Below are 18,619 nucleotides of genomic sequence, written 5' to 3'. Positions count from 1 at the left end.
GCTGTTGGGGGGCGGTGAGCCAATGGGCGGTGGCGTTGCTGTTGCTAGGCTGCGCGGCGGGCCGGGCTTGGGCCGTGGCGGGCCGGGCCGGGCCTGGGCCAGGCAGGACGGCGGGGCAAGGCGATGAGCGGGCTCGGCAGCCATGGAGATCCGCTGCGGGGGGCTGCTCTTCAGCTCCCGCTTCGACTCGGGCAATCTGGCTCGTGTCGAGCAGGTGGAGCCGCTCGGGGCGGGGGGCGGCCCCGCGGCCTGGGGCACCGCCCTCCCCGCCGCCGACTATGAGTTCAATGTGTGGCTGCAGCCTGACTGTGCCCAAACCGAGTACGAGAATGCTAACAGGTACCGGCGGGGCCGGGGGCTGAGGAGACAGGGGAGAAGGGCAGGCTGGCGGGGTTGAGGGCCCCAGGGGGCTGGTGCGGAGGAGGGGGAAGGCACTGACCGTGGAGCTGGAGGGGGGGGTCTGGGAGCCTGTGCCCCGACCAGGGTCTGACGGGTTCCTGGCGTGCGGGGTGGCCGATGAGGGCCGGGGGTGTACGGTGGACTCAGGCACCCCAGGGCAGGGGCTGACCCCGCGGTGCCGCCCGCTGCAGGTCCTGGTTCTACTTCAGCGTGCGGGGGGGTGCTCCGGGGAAGGTGATCAAGCTGCACATCGTGAACATGAACAAGCAGAGCCGGCTGTACTCCCAGGGCATGTCCCCCTTCGTGCGGACCCTGCCGGTGCGGCCTCGCTGGGAGCGCATCCGGGAGCGGCCCAGCTTCGAGGTACGGGTGCTAGGGCTGGGGGATGTCCTGAGGGCCCTGAAGCTGGTAACAGGCAGTGAGAAGAACCTGGGTTTGAGGGGATCGCACTGGGGACACGGACATCTCTCGCTCACCAGTGACCTCCAGCCTGTGGCAGGGCAGAATGAGGTTGGGAGAGCTGTTTTGTACTTTGGCAGCCCCGTGGGAGAGGTTGGGGTTTGGGGATAGTGTCAGAGCCCCTTCCCAGGGCTGAGTACTCAGGAGAGGAGGAGCTGGGGGACCCCAGAACTGTGCTGGAAGCACTCCTGGTGCTTCCCTTCCCTTTTGTCAGCTCTTTGTGATGAGCTGTCGGGGTGTTGGTGCCCCTGTGAGAGGAATGGCTTGGGGATAGAGCCCAAGGAACTGCAGATAGCAGGAATAGCCATGACCACAGCTGATCCTTGCAGCCCTATTAAGCTGTTTAGGCCCAGAACAGGGGTTTGCTCGTTCTGGCACTTTCTGTCTGTGGTCTGGCAGGAGCTGCCCTGGGGAGAGTCACTTGTGGGTGCCCTGGGTCATCCCTGCACGATGCCTACTGCTGTGGGGGGCAACAACCCCCCTGGCATGCCTCCAGTTCTGTCCCATGGAACAGGGGCCAGAGAGTCTCCCATCCCTGCCAAAAGACCTGACAACGCTTGATTTGACCTGTGCCAGCACCAGGGAGAGATGCAATGTGCAGATGAGCTTTGCAGTTCTCATTAACTTTATGAAGTGTCCCACATTAGAGCGTTACTCAGTCTTTGAGGGCTGGTGGCTGCCAGGATTAAGAGGAATTCCTGGCTTGTCCCCAAAGGTTTTGTTGTCTCTTCAGGGACCTATGTGCAGTATGGGGGGGGGAGTGTGCATGTGGGACCAAAAAGCTAGCCTGGCATGTGGGGGGATGTGAACAAAGCTGGCTGGGAGCATGGCTTTGCTTCCTGTGTGCCCAGAGAAGGGCAAGAAGCTGCAGGCATGGTGCGGCTGTGGGTGCATGGACTCAGCGGCTGCTCCTGGGGCTGCCGTGCCTTCGCTCAGCTCTGCTTTGTGTCCATCCCAGATGGTGGAGACGCAGTTTGTGCTGTCCTTCGTGCACCGCTTCCTGGAGCACCGCGGGGCCACCACCTACTTTGCCTTCTGCTACCCCTTCTCCTACACGGAGTGCCAGGAGATGCTGGCGCAGCTGGACAGCCGTTTCCAGGAGTGCCGGCACATGTCTCCTAGCAGGTGCGCTCTCCCTGCGCCTGGCCCTGTCCTGCTGGGCTGTGTCGCTGCTGCAGAAGCATGATGGTGTCCACCTCGAGGTCTCTGGGCCCCCCAACTCTCCCTGGCATCCACGTGGGCTTTGCTTCTCTGGACCCCAGCTCCACAGCTTCAGCAGCTTCCCCCAAGCATGTGCTTCCAAGGGGTTCCAGAGGGTCTTTGGGCCAGATCACACTGGCATTCCTAAGAGCAGGTATCCACCAGGTGGGAGAGGCTGAGGGGCAGCCCTTGGTTTGAGGAGAGGAGATTATCAGAAGTCAATATCTCAATTGCTTTCTCCCTCCTGGCTGCATGGAGATCCAGGCATCAGCTCCTGCTGCTCCCTTCCTCTGCAACTGCTGCACTGGGCTCTTTGTGGATTGGTCTAGGAAGCTCCCCTAGTCTCAGAAGTCCGAGGAGAGCTTAGTTCCGGCTGAGGGGTAGAGGGCAGAGCCAGTCTTCAGGTATCTCTGTGGAGAGCTTTCTTCTGCAGCCCCTCTTGGCCCTGGAGGCTTTCCAAACCTCCAGCAGCACCAGAATCATAATCCGTTTTCTTATACAGGAATTCATTCTTAAATTGTCATGTGGTAGTGAACGGTGAGAAGTTCAAAACCTGGCAGTCTTGACAGTGCTATTGCAGTGTCTGCAGGTCAAACTCACCTGCTGGAGTGAAGCCCCTGAGCCACTCAGGCTGGTGGCAGGGCTGGGTGATCCCCAACCAACCCCTGCTGCAGGAGGCCCCAGCTCCCTCAGCACGGCGGGATCTGCTGGAGTCCAGCTTGGGCTGTCAGCACTGCAAGGTGGGTCATGCTTCTGTTTGCATGCCATCATTGCATCCAAGCCCCAGGTCCAATGCTGGTCCTGGCTGTTTGTCTCGTGCTGAGGCTGTGGTGACCCTGTGCAGACCTTGCTGGGGCTGCCAAGGGCCAGGGGTTATCAATCAGGGGTTATTTCCCCACCTGACTGGTCTTGTGTTGTGACTGGGATGACCTGGTCAGTCCTGGTTGACTTGGGGGTGGTGAACCCTCAGGGAGCAGAGCAAGCACAGACACATGTGGTCCCAGAGAGGCAGCTAGAGGCAGAGTTTGGGCTGTAGGTGTGGAGAGCATCCACTGACCAGCTCCTTAAGGACACCACCAGCAACATCCCTAGCTGAGGCTCAGCACCCTGGCCCTTGCTCTCCAGCCCAGCAGCACACTCAGCTGCTCACTTCCCTGAAGGGGAGGCTCTGACCTGCACTGATCATCTCCCCTCACCCTGCAGCCCCCTTGACTCTGTCTATTACCACCGGGAGCTGCTCTGCCATTCCCTGGACAAGCTGCGAGTAGACCTGCTCACCATCACCTCCTGCCACGGCATGCTGGAGAAACGGGAGCCCCGGCTGGACAAGCTCTTCCCAGATACCGCCACACCCCGGCCTCGCCGCTTCGCAGGGAAGAGGGTGAGCTGCTGCGCCAGCTTCAGGGCTGTGCTGGGGACGGTGTGTGGCCAGCAGCTCCCTGTGCTGGGAGCTTGCTGCCACCTTCAGGTGTCTGATGTGAAAGGTGGTGTGTCCTGAATGCTGGGTGGAGTGCAAAGAGTATTTTAATAGCTTTAAACTGACAGAGGGGAGATTTACATGAGCTCTTAGGCAGAAGTTCTTCCCTGTGAGGGTGGTGAGGCCCTGGCACAGGTTTCCCAGAGAAGCTGTGGCTGCCCCATCTCTGGCAGTGTTCAAGGCCAGGTTGGATGTGGCTTGGAGCAACCTGCTGTAGTGGAAGGTGTCCCTTCCCATGGTAGGGATTGGAACTGGATGAGCTTTAAGGTCCCTTCTAACCCAAACCACTCTGTGATTCAATGATTCTATGAGTAGGGAGTCTGTGAGATCCCATGTCAAGGCGCAGAAGCCTGCCAGGAGCATCTGCAGCATCTCAGCACCATGAAATGCCTTCTGGTAGCACCATGCGCCTGTTCCTCTGGGCAAAAATGAGCATCTCATTGTCTAGAGGTTTGCTCTGTTCTCCTTCTAGCTGTGTTGCTCCATTAAGCTATGAAGGAATTGATGGAAGTGCTGTGCATGTACTTGGGGTGTCAGCCCCCACTGCTGTGGCTGCGGCCTGTTTGCCAGGAACAGGACAAGCAGGGAGCTCCCTCTGATGCTGCACAGAGCTGGGATGGGCAGCCAGGAGGATGTGGGTGTATCCCTGCTGAGCAGCTCCTGCCAAGAGAAGGACTCTTCAGGATGTGCTTTGTGTTACCCTGCAGCCAGGCTTGTGCCCTGCTGTGCAGGATCACTCAGGGCTTTCCCCTGGGGGCTCATCTGTGCCTATGCTCTGGTTCCTCCTGGCAGCAGGCTGCAGGGCTCTGGCCCTTTGGTCTCATGCAGGGATATGCAGCCTTATTTCAAGCAGGACTTAGGAGAGGCACTGGGCAAAGAAGCCACTGAAAACTCTTGCATTGCCGTGCCAGTACTGAGCTGTCTACTCTATGTACAGGTCTTGGCTCCATCTCAGGCACCACAATGCCTGGCTGCAGACCAGGAGCTGCCCCAGGGAGTGATTGGCACCTTGGCAAAGCCATTGCAGCATCACTGCAGAGGCAGGAACCTGCTCCTCATTCCTCACCTGTCTGTTTACCCCCAGGTGTTTTTCTTGAGCAGCAGAGTCCACCCAGGAGAAACACCCTCCAGCTTCGTCTTCAACGGCTTCCTGGACTTTATCCTGCGTGAGGAGGACCCCCGTGCCCAGATGCTGAGGCGGATGTTCGTCTTTAAGCTCATTCCCATGCTGAACCCTGATGGGGTGGTGCGAGGCCACTATCGGTGAGTGAGCATGGGCCAGGGTCCAAGCTGGCCCATTCTCTCCTGTTTGGAGCCTGCTGTGTGTTTCATGGTGGCTGGGAAGAACAGGTCCACAATCCAGGCTCTCCCTGTTCCTCGCTGGGATCTCTGGTGAGGTCTTGGGGCTGCTGTTGCCTGTGTATGTCACCTCCCAGGTCAGGGCTTTCTTGCTTCAGGGAGCAGTACTGCCCTGTGCCTTTGAGGCACTGAGGTGCTGCCCTGTCCTGGCTGTCCTGGCATGTTGGAGCTGGGCTGGCTCCAGGGAGCAGGGAGATCACTCGGGGCTCTGTCTCACTGTGGCAGGTGCCCCTCCAGAAGAGAGGTTCTTGGCTGCTCTGGGGCAGAGTCTCTGCCCACTTGGCCAGGATAGAGCCCAAAGCGTCAGCCATTACCAACCCAGGGAGGTTGTGAATGCTCCATCCCTGGCAGTGTTCAAGACCAGGTTGGATGAGGCCTTGGGTGATATGGTTTAGTGTGAAGTGTCCCTGCCCACGGCAGGGGGGTTGGAACTTGGTGATCTTAAGGTCCTTTCCAACCCTAACTATTCTATGATTCCAAGACAAGGTCAGTCTGCCTTCACAGAATGGATGGTGCTGCACAAAGGACCTTACATCTCCTCTGTTCTTGCAACAGAACTGACTCCCGTGGGGTAAACCTGAACCGCCAGTATCTCAACCCTGATGCCGAGCTGCACCCCGCAGTGTATGGAGCCAAAGCCATCCTCCTGTACCACCACGTTCACAGCCGTGTCCTACCAGGCTCTCCCGACTGGAGGACGTACATCTCCCCACTCGGTACCAGCTCATTAAGCACAAAATCCTACAACCATTCCATCCACAGCAGCACCCTGTCCTCACAGGCAGCCCTCTCGGAGCTGGAGAAAGCCAATAACCTCCACAACTCACCCAGGGCCTGGCGTGCCAGCATGTACTTCAGCCCCTCTCAGGAAGCCCAGCTCCCGGGAGTGCTGCCCTCCCACCAGGGCAGCAAAGACCCGGCTGTCTGGATTCTCTCTTCGAGCTGCACCTTAGAGCACTGTGAGGAGGAAGCCCAGAGGCCTCCAACACCTCTCCCTGAAGCCATCCCACCCCAGGACAGTGGGCTGGCCTACTACGTTGATCTCCACGGGCATGCCTCCAAGCGTGGCTGCTTCATGTATGGCAACAGTTTCAGTGATGAAAATGATCAGGTGAGGGCAGGAAATAAGAGTATGGAGGTGGCAGTGCAAGCTGGGACCCCCTCGCTGCCCTGCCCCGTTCCCAGTCTTCCGAACATTCCTCCCCACTGCTGGGAGGGGGGTGGGAGCTCCCTGTCAGGATAGGGCTGGTGCACCTCAGGCCTACTTTGCCTTCTGTGCCCAGGGGGTGGTGTGTAAGTGTGTGTACTGTTCTCCTCCTCCTCTTCCTCCTCTCCCAGGCCTGTGTCTGGAATGGCAGCAGCAGGTCATAGAATCACAGGTTGGAAGGGACCTCAAGGATTGTCTGGTCCGACCTTTCTAGGCAAAGCAGGACCTAGACTTGATGACCCAGCACCCTGTTTAGACAATCTTAACAGTGTCCAATGCTGGGGAATCCACCAGTTCCCTGGGGATATTATTCCAGGGGATGGTTTTACTCATTGTGCAAAATTGTCCTTTTGTATCTGGTCAGAATCTCTCTGTTAGTAACTTGTGCCCATCGCCCATCATCTTTCCCATGTGACTCCTTGTAAAAGGGGGATTCTCTCTTTTCTTTGTAGCCACCCTTTAAATATTGGAACATGGGGATAAGGTCTCCCCTCAACCTTCTTTTCTCCAGGCTGAACAAGCTCAGCTCTCTCAGCCTTTCCTCACGTGGCTGCCCAGTTCTCAGCTCATCTCTGTGGCCCTTCTCTGGAACTCTCCAGCACGTCCATATCTTGTTTTTTGTATGGTGGGAATCAAAACTGGACATGATATTCCCAGTGGACAATGCTGAGTGGGACAGTGACATTTTTATTTCTACTGGTGATGTCCTTGTTGATGTTCCCCAGCATTCTGTTGGTTTTCTTTGCGGTGGCTGCACACTGTTCACCCCTTTTCCCAGGTGCAAGACTCTTGTCCTTGAACTCCGTAAGGTTCTTCTTAGCCAACTCTTCCAGCCTGTCCAGGTCATCCTGCAAGGTGGCTCTCCCTTCCAAAGTGTCTACTTCCCCAGTCAGTTTGGGATCATTGGGAGGCTTCATCAGGGTACATTTGATCCCATTTTTCCAGATCTTTTATGAAGACACTGAGCAGCATCGGGCCCAGTATCTATCCCTGGGGGACCCCCCTGGTGACAGAGAAGGAGCTGTTTACCACCACCTTCGGGAAGCAGCCAGTCAGCCAGTTTCCACACAAGCACACAGAAACTTGGTTGGACCATAACATATTGGTTCTGGCTTTCACCCTGGGGAGCTAGCATGGACAGGACAGAGGAGCTGCCCCTTCCTCTCCTAAGGAACAAGAGTATGTGGAAGAGCTATGCTGCCAGGCCCCTTGCTTACCCATAAGCAGGTTGTGGGAGAGCCCAGCTTCTGCCTCTCGCTGCTGGAGATGGGCAGAGGGCAGGCAGCATTCCCCAGGGAAGGGCTTGAGCTTGTGAGACACTGAAATTGGGCAGAGCAGGCATAGCTGACACCCCAGCACATCCCAGAACTTGGTACTGGTTGTGCTGTAACAGGAGGGACAGCCATGGACCCTCCCTAAGTCATCCGTGTGCCCCTCTGTGCATCGCAGGTGGAGAACATGCTTTTCCCCAAACTCATCTCCTTGAACTCACCTTACTTTGACTTCATGGGCTGCAACTTCTCGGAGAAGAACATGTATGCCAAAGACAAGCGGGACGGGCAGTCAAAGGAGGGTAGCGGGCGAGTGGCCATCTACAAAGCCCTGGGGATCATCCACAGGTAGGCAAACCTCTGCATGCTCACAGAGCGTCCATGCCAGCTGCTCTGGCTGGCTCACATCTGTTGTGGAAGAGGGAAAAGTGTCCTGCTGGATGCAGGATGTTAAGGAAAGTTGAACCTGGTTCTGGGGGGCAGCCATGTCCTGCACAGCCCTCTGGTGAGGGTGGGAGTGGCTGAGAGGAGCACTGGATGCTCAGTGTGCACAGAAGGTGTTACAAATGTTTATTGCATTGAGCTGATTCTCCTAAAATATTAAGTATGAACTCCCCCGCTTCTCAGTTTCATAGGTTTTAGTATTCTATGTGAAAAAAAATCGTCCCACAGCAAAAGCTAATACTGGCAAAAGGGTGAAGAGTTCACCAGTTCATCCTGGCCTTGAGGCCAGGACTCGGCTGTGCCAGACACTGCCACATTCCTGTGCCACCAGTGGTGTTCTGCTTCATAGAATCACAGAATGGTTTGGGTTGGAAGGAACCCTAAAGCTCATCCAGTTCCAACCCCCTGCCATGGGCAGGGACACCTTCCACTAGAGCAGGTTGCTCCAAGCCCCTTCCAACCTGGCCTTGAACACTGCCAAGGATGGGGCAGCCACAGCTTCTCTGGGGAACCTGTGCCAGGGCCTCACCACCCTCAGAGGGAAGAACTTCTTCCTCAGATCTCATCTCAATCTCCCCTCTTCAGTTCAAAGCCATTCCCCCTTGGCCTGTCCCAACATACCCTTGTAAAGGACAAGATTCACAGCCTAGCTCCTCCTCCTCCCATACCCTCCATCTCTTCACGTCCCTCCTGCAGCTGCTCTGGCTTCATGTCATCACTCTCATAGAACTCTTATGCACGACTTCCCAGAAGGAATTCTTTTATTTCCTAGATGTTTATATTCATATTGAGCTGTAATTAAAGCCTGTTGAGTTGCAATGGGCTCTACTTCCCCAGACTTTGCACGCAAGATTGCCATGCAAGATTGCAGCCTCAACCACTCTGTGATTCAGTGAGTTGAAGATATTTACGTGATCCACAGCAGCTACATGCCTCCCTCTAGCAACAGATGGGATATTTTTGGCCTGTTGTGGTTGCTGGGAACGTAAAAATGACTGAGGCAATCAGATCAACAGCCTGGCTTACCCTCTCCTGGCCCTGGCCAGATGCAGGTGCTGAGGGAAGAGTACGAAAAGCGTGTAATGCATCCGTAGTGGATGCTGCGTTTCCCACAAATCTGTGGTTTGAGGAAACGTGGGAGTAGTGCCAGGCTTCCTGCCAGCCCTGGACTTCCCCCAGAAACCCCCATATCCCTTCTGCAGACAGCTGCTCTCTGTGGGTGTGGTTCCATGGCTGGTGCTGGGCCAGGCTGCCAGCAGAGGCAGCGGCTCCGTGGCTCCTTTCTTGCCCCTATTTCCTCAGCACTCGCTGTGCACTTCTGCTGCTTCCCTGAGGGTCAGGAAGCGTCTGAACCACCTAAACCAGCCCTGCAGTAACAAATACCTGAGATTTTGAGGCTCAGGCTGCTGGTTTAGCTGCTTGTGTGGCTGTTTGCTGTTGCTAGCAGGGAAGAGCCCGTTGTTAATCCATCAGTGACACCCTGAAAAGGGGCAGGTGTCAGGAGGGCACTTGGTGCTTGTGCTGTGTCAAGCACATGCAGAGAAAGATGCTTGGGTTCTTGTTGGGCAGATGCAAGCTGTCCCACGTGATGGTGCTATTGCCCTTCTCTCCTTCATGCTCTAACAGGACTCGATTGGTAACATTCTGGGGACCAAGATCAGGCTGTCTGGCAGCTCTGTCCCTGGATTGTCATTTTTCAAAGAATCATCAAATGATTTGGGTTGGAAGAGACCTTAAAGCTCATTCAGTTCCAGCCCCCTGCCATGGGCAGGGACACTTTCTTGTATACCATGTTGCTCCAAGCCCAGTCCAACCTGGCCTTAAACACTACCGGAGATGGGGCAGCCACAGCTTCTCTGAGCAACCTGTGCCAGGGCCTCACAACCCCCACAGGGAAGAATTTTTCCCTAATTTAAATCTCACCTCTGCCAGTTTAAAACCTACAGGCCCTCGTAAAAAGTCCCTCTCCACATTTCTTGTAGGCCCCCTTTAGGTATTAGAAGACTGTTATAAGGTCTGCCCTGAGCCTCCTCTAGGCTGAAGAAGCCCAGCTCTCTCAGCCTGTCTCCATAGCAGAGGTGCTCCAGCCCTCAGGTCGTCTTTGTGGACATCCTCTGGACTCACACCAGCAGCTCCACATCCTTCTTATTTTGGGGCTCCAGAGCTGGACACAGGACTGCAGGTGGGGTCTCACCAGAGCAGAGGTGGAGAATCCCCTCTCTCAACCTGCTGCAGAACATGGTTGGTTTCTGGGCTGTTTTTTGACAACAGATGCGGTGTTTGGCTTTCTCCAGCCATCAGGGAACCTCTTCCTCCCTGTCACCTTTCAGAGATGGCCGAGTGAAGCCTCACAAAGGCCTCGCAGCCCCTCAGAACTCTTGGGTGCTACCTCTTGAGGCCTGTGGGCTCACATAGGTTGTGTTTCTCAGGAGATCCCTGACTCCATTATCTTCCTCTTCCGGTAGTTTCCTCCTGGAGCCCCATCTCCAGGCAGCAGGTCACAGCAAGAGCCCCAGCCATCAGGGTCTGAGGGGGACCCCAGACTTCTTCCAAGAGGAAGCAGCCATGGATCCACTCTGTAATGTGGGCTTCCTTCTGCTCCACAGCTACACACTGGAGTGCAACTACAACACGGGACGCTTTGTGAACACCATCCCTGTGGCCTGCCATGACAATGGGAGGGCCAGCCCACCGCCCCCCGCTGCCTTTCCCTCCAAATACACCGTGGAGTTGTTTGAGCAGGTGAGGGGGTTCCTGCCCATGGGAAGGGTGTCCTGCTTGGGGCTGCAGCGCCTCTAGTGCCTTCAGCAAGGGGCAGCGGGTCCCTGGGGCTGTGCTTGCCCTGCACATGCATGTGCAGAGAGAGATCCCTATGGGAACACTCCTCCATTGGAGCCTGTGAACAAGCTTGGGGTTTGTCTGTGATTTGGGGTTAGGTTTCCTTCAGAGGAAGGAGCTGCTGCTCCTTCATGGAGTCTTTCTCACCAGTTGCCTTCCCCCCTGACAGGTTGGGAGAGCCTTGGCTGTGGCAGCGCTGGACATGGCAGAGTGCAATCCCTGGCCCCGGATCATCCTTTCGGAGCACAGCTGCCTCAGCAACCTGCGAGCCTGGATGCTGAAGCACGTGCGCAGCATGAAGGGTGCCAGCGGGGGCCCATGGAGGAGAGGAGGTTCCAAGACTCCCCCCAGGAGCTCCATGTAAGTGCCTGATGCATTATGTGCTTATGGGCTGCAGGATAATACCAGTTAGAGATTATAAACGTGAGTTACCCAGCATCTACTGAGGCCATGGTGTATCTGCTTGCTGTTCTGCCTCGCTGGGGCCCATGCATGTCCATGCTGAGTTTGTGAGCTGCAGGTGTGGGTACCCTCAGCAATCAGGCACCACAGGCAAGAGTGGTGCACAGCCATGCAGGGGGAAGCTGTTCAGGATTCTCCTGCCCCAGTAACCTGGGAAGTGATTATGCTGTCCACATAGAGCAACAGCATCTCTTCTGCTTCCCCTCCTTCTCCCCAGATCAGACTGGGATGGAGGAGGGACTGGGAACTCTGCAACTGTGCTGCTGCCTTGACAGTGATATACAGCATGGGGGACTGGGGGCTGCAGCTGCTCAGGGACAGCCCCTTGTGATTTTCCCATCCCCAGCAGCTCACCAGCTGCTGGAGAGAAGTCCAGGGGTCTGATGGAGATGTTGTCTGCAGCAGCCTCACACTGCTGCAGGGGTTTGGTAGAGGAAGACCCTTCCCTTCAGAGCCGGTCTGAGTCTCCTATTCCTCATCCCCTTTCAGCAGGCTCTCCACCTCAAACTCCGATAACGCCCTGTCCCGCATAAGAAGCTTCAGCAATGGTACCAGTGGGAGCGGCAGCAGTCAGCAGGATTCACCACGGATCAAAGTCTCCCCCAGCTTCACCTTCAGCTGCAGCAGGCCCTTGGGTCTGGCTGCTGCGAGCCAGAGTCCTCTGAAGCGCAGCACCAGAGCCCCGGCACCAGGCAGAGGTAAGCTGGGCTGGGAGCCCCTCATGCACTTGATCCAGGACCTGTCAAGCTGCTGTGTGAAGCCACAGCCCTGAGGAGAGCTCTGTGCCAGTGTAACGTGCTTTTACGTAATAAAAGTGGGTTTGTGCAGAAGAAGTATGTGTGAGCCACCATCCTGTCCCCTCAGAAGGGCCCTGGATGCCATGTGCAGCTCTCCTCTCTGTCACTAGCAAAGTAGCCCGGGCTGGGTCAGGACAGACACCACACAGCAAGACCCAGGGCTTCTCCTGCCTGGAGGTGGCCCAGCTGAGCCCTGCCCCACGGCTCTGCTCCCCTGGCTGGGTAGAGGATGCCCACTGCTTTGGGACCAGAGGGACTGTCCGCTAGTGGCTTCTGCAGAAGCTGGCATGTAAAACCTTGCTAGGGCCCCAGCCACTTGCAAGGCCTGTGGGATACACCAAAGTGCCTTTTTCCTTCCCAGGCACCTGCTGCACAGCGGCACATTGTGGCACATGACTCAAGTCATGGCGAGGCAGGCTGGCAATGCTGTAATTAGTCACTAGGCCCTTTGAACGTGCATCAAGTCCTGTCCTGGTGGGGGCCGACTGGCAGCACCAAGCTGCCTGCAGAGCTGGGAGACAGGCCCCGGTGAGCCCCATGGCTGCACTGTGTTCTGGCAGCAGGGGCTGCTGAAACAAAGCAAGGTGCTCCTGTGCCCCTGTGCCAGCTTTCTGGCTCTGGGGCAGGGACCTCAGCACTGATCGGGCCCCTTGGTGGTTTGGTGCTGCAGGGGAAGCTCCAGTGCCCTGCACTGCTCTGTGGGCTGGTCCCACAGGCTCCCAGTCTAAGCAGAGAGGCTTGACTGGGAGCCTCAGTCTGCTGTGGGGCTGGTTGGCTCAGAGCCCGGAGAGGGAAGGTGTGTGAGCGAAGGGCCATTTCCAGGGATGAGGGGCTGCCTGCGTGACTGGTGTGAGTGTTGCTGTGATTGTGCCGAGGGTCTGCGTTCTGGTGCTGCTCTGGGGAAGAGCCAGCTGCATTTCCCACTGTCAGCTTCCTTCTCTTGCTCCGCCTGTGTTCCTTGCGTTGCTTCGTCCCCTGTGTTTGCTTGCCAACACTGTAGTGTCTGTGTCTCATCTGCCATGAGAACATGGCAGGGAGGAAATAAACAGTTTGTGTTCTCATGGGCACGTTGTAATGCCTGGTCCTTCTGCCGTGCATGCTGGGCCCCAGAGCCCAGGGGAGCAGCCCACTGACACGATCCCCACTGCTAGGAAGTCAGTGACAGTTGGGCACATGAGCAGGAAGTGACCTTTTGAGGAGCTGGAAGGGAAGAGCTCATCTCAGTAGGGCAGATCAGTGGTGTTCTGCCTCCCTCATCTGTGTTCTCTGCTTCCTGGCTGCCAGCGTGGCATCCCTTGGCAAGGGGCATAACGGCCAGCAGAGCTGAGCACCTGGTGGGATGTGATCTTGGAACTGAGATGTGGCTCTTCTGTCCCTGCCCTGGCATCACCTGACAGCGCTCCCTGCTGCCTCATCTGGGTCTTCCATGGCTCCCTGCATGCAAGAGGCCCGGCACTGCTGCGTCTGCACAGGGAAGTGCAGGCCAGGAATGCTTTGACCCCTCAGTTTTGTCTGTTGTTGCTACTTTCCCACCAGTGGTGCCATCCTGGGGTGGTGCCAGGATGCTGTCACAGCTGCCAGGAAGGAACTGGGAATGCTCAGCCCTGGCTGCCACCAGCCAGGTGTGACAGGATAGGGGTTAAGTGGCACAGGATGAAGCCACTGCTCCTGAGCCATGTCTCATCCTTCCCCACCCTGTGCATGTGCTGCCCTGTGCACCTCTGCCTGTATGGGACAGGCAGGACAGCCCCACAGGCCATGCCTAAGGGCAAGAGGAGGCTGCCTACCACTGGGGCCTGATGGGACAGCTGGCCCAGAGTGATGGCCAGTCCGTTGGGGACTTGCTGCTTGGGATAGAGTCTGAAAAGCATCTGAGACGTGTCCCCGTCCCAGCTGCATCCTCTTTGCCTGGCAGGAAGACTCTTTCCTGGAGGGCCCATCCCACTATTCATGCGCTGTGCCAACTGGGCAGCCCTGGCCATGGTGGGGTCTGGTGTTCCCACAGACACAGTGGGTGTTCAGTGGTCAGCAGAGCTGCAGGCACTACCAGGCAGCTCTCATCTCCTTCCTTGCAGCTGCCCTGTCTGAGGAGCAGTGGAACTGGGGAGGGAAGGGCTGGGCCATGCAGTGGTGGGGCAGGAGCCATTTTCCCAGAGGGCTGCTCTGCCACGTTCAGACCCCCCCATGCTCCAGCCCGGAGCCCTGCGCAGTTCCTGCATTGGCCAAGCCCATGGACCAGGCTGGACCTGTTTTCTGCCCATCCTTGCAAATGCCAGGGTGAGGAGAGTGGTCTGTAGGACCCCACTGACCTTTCTGTGGCTGCCACTGGCCTTTGCTGGCTGGAGTTTGTCAACAAATTGTGCCGTTTCGGTTGTGACAAGATTAAGAGCTATTGAAAGTAAAGCCACCACCCTGAGCGAGTGCTTGTGTGTGTCACCAACCTGCCCCAGCATGGGCTTTGCAACAGTCCGACTCCTGTGTGGGGTCTTAACTCACTGTGGGGTTCCCCACGGTTCATTTGGGCATTTCACTGTTGTAAATGCTGTTGGGGGGACCTTTGTGTGTCCCCACAGGGCTAGTCCTGTTGAACACCAGCAGCATGGCCAGCCATGCCAAGGGCCAGTGCTCCGCATGCTGCCTGCTGGGCTTATCTCTCCAGTAGCAGGGCTCTATGCTTGCCCTGCACCTGCCCCAGGCTGCCCAGGAGCCTGGCTTTGCCACATCCTATGGAGGCGATGGGCACTTTCCCTGGGCCTGGTGCCCCCATCAGCCTCCTGGGTCTGCCTGGCACAGCTGGTTCAGAGCCCATTGCACCAGTGAGCATGAACCAGGATTGGGCCCTGGCTCCCCAGTCCTGCCTGTGCTGTCCCTACCCATCTCCTGCACTCCAGCACAGGCAGAAAGCACGGTCCTCGGCCACAGCCTTGTTCTGCGGTGACTGAGACGGGTGTCTGGTGCTGCTGCTTCTGGCTTCAGTTCCCACCAGCAGCCTTGGCCCCACGCTGAGTCGCTGAGTCCTGCCATGGTCCTTCCTGCTGGTACCTCAGCAGCTTCCAAAGCAGCTCCTCCCGCTCTTTGACTCTGGGGCTGCAACTCAGCAGCCTGGCCATGGCAAGGCCAGCAAGCAGCTCTGTCCCAGCTCTCCTGGCTAAAAGCACACACTGCAGTGGCCAGGAGCTCAGTGCATGGCTGCTGTGGTGCAGGGAATGGTGCCTGACTCAGTAGTGTGGGGATGCATCATGCCCATTGGCTGGGCACACACTCCAGTGTGGCTGTGGAGCTGCAGTGGCTCAGTGGTGCTGCCAGCACGTGTGTCCATGTGCCAACCCTGTCTTGTGCTGGCTCTGTGTGCTGAGCTCAGGCAGCCGCTGCCCTGCTGCAGCTCAGAGGCCCCTCACCACCCCAGTGTGTGCCCGGCACAGGCTGAGCTCTATTGTTTGTCACACAGGGACCCTGCCATTGGGCACCCAGACAGCACCAAGCACAGGCACCAGCCACGGTCCACGGAAGGCCCAGCAAGGTGCAGAAGAGCCGGTGGCTGATCATGGCCCAGCACGGCTGCAGGTACTGCAGGGTCCTGGGGGACTGCCCCATGGCTCTGGGGCTTCTGGGGGTAGTGGGGTAAGGAACGTGCAGGGACGCACACTGTGAGCTGTCATACCCTCTCTGTGGGGCTCCACCGGGAGCTTCTGCCCATCATGGACATTTCCCGAGCCTTACAGACAGCTGGGGCAAGGGGGAAGGCCCGGCTGGGTGGCTTTCTCCCCTGCAGCCATGGGGGGTTCCTGTGAGGAACTCCCTAGGTCACCGACCTATTCTCCTCTCCTCTTTATAGGTGATCCCCAGGAAGCTGGATGCCAGGAGGGCAGAGCAACCCGGGTAGGTGTGGAGGCACCCCACAGCATGGGGCACCCCTGAACTGGCCTAGAGCCCACGCTGACACAGGCAGCGGGACTGGAGATGCAGGGGGGGTGGGCAGAGGCACACCCACCCCAGCAGCAGCCACCTCAGGAGTGGCCCATGGGTCTCCGCAGGCGCCCACCACGCCCCAGCAGGATCCCCGTGCGGAGGAAAGGGGCAGTGACTGGGCAGAACCCACCAGGGCTCCACACCAACAGCACCACAGCCCACCAGGCCAGGACATTCAGCCGGGACAGGCCCCAGGCCTCACAGTTTCCACCAGGTAGGGCGCGGCATGGGGCTGTGGGGCCGCAGCACCCACTCGGTGCCCAGTGCAGGAGGGGAGCATCACCCCTAGGCATGGTGGGTGCCCTTGGTGTGCTGCATCAGGCCCAGGACCCCACAACCCCCAGGCCTGGGACAGCCCTAGTGGTGGCCAACACTAGTCCCTGTCCCTGCAGGGCTCTGCCCAGAGCCCCCTGCACTCCCCGAGGGCGTGCAGAGCGCCGAGGAACTCCTCCTGTGTGGGGACAAGGTCCTGCACCCCCAGGTACGGCCCTGCAGGGCTGCAGTGCGGACATGGGGACCCCTGCCCAGCTCTGCCCTATGCTGGCGGGGCCTGGGCAGAGGCGACAGTCCTGGGGAGGGGGCTCCAATCTCACTGCCCCAGCCCCTCTGCTCCCTCACAGCACCCAGCTGCAGGCCCTCCCTCGCTCAGCTCCTACCGGCAGCTCCTTTCGTTCTGCGCCGAAGCCTGACCGTGCTCTGGCACCCCGGATCCCCAGCGTGGGGCAGGGCTGGTCTCCCCCTGCCACGGGCCTTGGCCGGACTAAAGCTGTAGCAGTGCAGAGCCCTGTCTGCGGCCGCCGCACCACTCACCCCACACTGTGCCTACGTCTGGAGCGGCCACCGCTGCTGGCCCACAGCAGCTCCCAGTGATAGAAGGCTCCCACCGGGGACAGCCCCGCTCCTCCCCGCGGGACCGGCGGAGGAGCCTGGCACAGGAGGGAGGGATCAGGGATTTTTACATCACACGGTTTCGTATTGTATTACTGTGTTTCCGTTAAAGTTTGTTTGGAAGAAGCCGCGGCCTCTTGTCTCAGCGCAGCACCGCTCTGCTGTGGTTATCATGGAGCAGGGCAGCTGGGGCAGGTCTGCAGGTGAGCCAGTCTGGGGGTGCCGGTGCGGTGCATCCCCAGGCGGCCTCACTCCTGCTTCTTGGGGTTGTTGACGGCCACGTAATGGTAGAGCACGACGAGGAGGAAGAGCGACACGCCCAGCATGTTGGCGAAGATGGCGAGCTGCACGTCCGTGATCATCCTGCCGGGGGATCGCGCTGCCAGCCACGCTGGGACACCCCAGGAACCTCCAAAGACCCCAACCCCGCTGCGACCTCCCCAAGTACCCCAGTGCCCTGCCAGGACATGCCAAGGCACAGGCCACCCGCCCGGGATACCCCCGGGGCCCTCACTCCACTGGGACTCCTCCGCTCTGCCGGTGCTGCCCCACTGGGGCACGCCGGGACCCGCGCGGGGCAGAACTCCGGTACCGACACCCCCGTCCCTCGTACTCACGCGCCGCCGGTGCTGCCGCTACTGCCGCCACGTCTCCCTGCGCTTCGCGCGACTTCCGGTAGCGGGGGAACGGGCGGAGCTTCTTGGAGACGTCAGACCCGCCTCGGTCTCCGCGGTGACGTCACGGCCCGGTCCCTGCCACACTGTGACGTCACGGCCGGGCTGTGGCGCGGGGCTCTCCGCGCTGCAGTGACGTCACAGCTCCTGGCCCCTGTTGGAGCCCCCCCACTCGGGCCGCCACCACCGACACCATACAAGGCCGGGAGCGGGGCAGGGGGCGGGGCCTCGGGGAGGGCGCGGCCCAGGGCGGCCGGAGCTAATTATAGGTGCTGGAAGGGGGGGAGCGGGGACGGGAGCGTGTGGGGACCGCAGTGGGGTGTGCTTGGGGGTGCTGCTCCGTACTGGGCTTGATGTGGGCTGCGCAGCGCCCGCCTCACTGCCCCACTGAGCACTTACAGGGGTGACATTGCTCCCGCGGCTGGGGGCTGGGGACAGCCATGGCTTGCTGCCCGGCCAAGCACAGCCCAGACCCCCCGGCTCCACTTTACCCCTCCTCCCCCTCATCCCTCCCTCCCCCATCCAGCTGCCTGCAGCTGTTTGTGCTTAACCCACATCCAGCAGCCCTGGGGAGCGGCGGGTTCCCGCGCTGCTGTGCCAGGCCATGACGTCACCCCGGGGCTGGCGCCAAGGCGTGATGTCAGCGCAAGGTCATGACATCACTGTGTAGCCTGGGGAAGCCATGGTGTCACTGCAGGGCCCTGTCCGTGGCGAGACGGCCACTGTGTGTCATCACCTGCTCCTGGCTGGAACCTCACTCCCGTGGCCCTGGTGACCGCTGTCCCCAGCACAGTGCCATGGGGCTCAGCACCCACTGAGACATGGCACCAGCATGGGGCCACGGCAGTGTCAGGCACCCTGTGCCAGTACCCACAGCCTGGCCCAGGGAGCCCCAGGATGGAAACCCACAAGCACAGCCGTGGGCAAGCAGGAAAAGAGGGTGCAGCGGGGGATGGACCCGTAGCATCCAGCGCTGCAGCGTGGGGACCACGGGTGTGCAAGGAGCGGGGTGCTGCAGGAGGAGCCATGTGAAGTGGTGGCCATGGGAACCCATGTGGGGCGTGGGCAGGCGCGCGAGGCCGTGGAAGTACGGTGCGGCAGGGGGGGACCCGTGGCGGTAGCACCCGCCGCGCTGGCTGCCTGCAGCCCTGGCCCCCTGCCCGGCCTCTCTGGCT

The 18,619-nt window shown here is 59.1% G+C and overlaps 2 protein-coding genes across 6 annotated transcripts; one reads left to right on the top strand and one right to left on the bottom strand.

The window, feature by feature from the left end:
* The first annotated feature begins 79 nt into the window (after window positions 1–79).
* Window positions 80–16,897, top strand: AGBL5 (AGBL carboxypeptidase 5). Of its 5 annotated transcripts, XM_057396812.1 has the most exons (15): window positions 80–339; window positions 591–762; window positions 1,817–1,983; window positions 3,262–3,439; window positions 4,620–4,798; window positions 5,450–6,005; window positions 7,551–7,720; window positions 10,423–10,558; window positions 10,824–11,014; window positions 11,606–11,814; window positions 15,362–15,477; window positions 15,749–15,792; window positions 15,948–16,096; window positions 16,275–16,363; window positions 16,503–16,897. In XM_057396812.1, the coding sequence occupies exons 1-15, from the start codon at window positions 143–145 to the stop codon at window positions 16,569–16,571; spliced, it is 2,622 nt and encodes an 873-aa protein (XP_057252795.1). In that variant the 5' UTR covers window positions 80–142; the 3' UTR covers window positions 16,572–16,897. The 5 variants fall into 5 exon arrangements, with proteins under 5 accessions (XP_057252795.1, XP_057252794.1, XP_057252796.1 ...); XM_057396811.1 differs by having other exon boundaries at window positions 11,609–11,814; window positions 16,275–16,897; XM_057396813.1 differs by lacking the exon at window positions 16,275–16,363.
* On the bottom strand, window positions 16,846–17,178 carry OST4 (oligosaccharyltransferase complex subunit 4, non-catalytic). The gene has a single exon (XM_057396826.1). The coding sequence runs from the start codon at window positions 17,130–17,132 to the stop codon at window positions 17,019–17,021; it is 114 nt and encodes a 37-aa protein (XP_057252809.1). The 5' UTR covers window positions 17,133–17,178; the 3' UTR covers window positions 16,846–17,018.
* Window positions 17,179–18,619: the final 1,441 nt, after the last annotated feature.

The sequence above is a fragment of the Pezoporus wallicus genome, unplaced genomic scaffold (assembly GCF_028554395.1).
Source record: "Pezoporus wallicus isolate ANWC-B61680 ecotype Strahan unplaced genomic scaffold, APGP_CSIRO_Pwel_v1 contig_7265, whole genome shotgun sequence".
In the NCBI taxonomy this organism is placed as follows: Eukaryota; Metazoa; Chordata; class Aves; order Psittaciformes; family Psittacidae; genus Pezoporus; species Pezoporus wallicus.
Note: the sequence above shows the minus strand (reverse complement) of the source record. Positions and strands in the feature narration are given on the sequence as shown.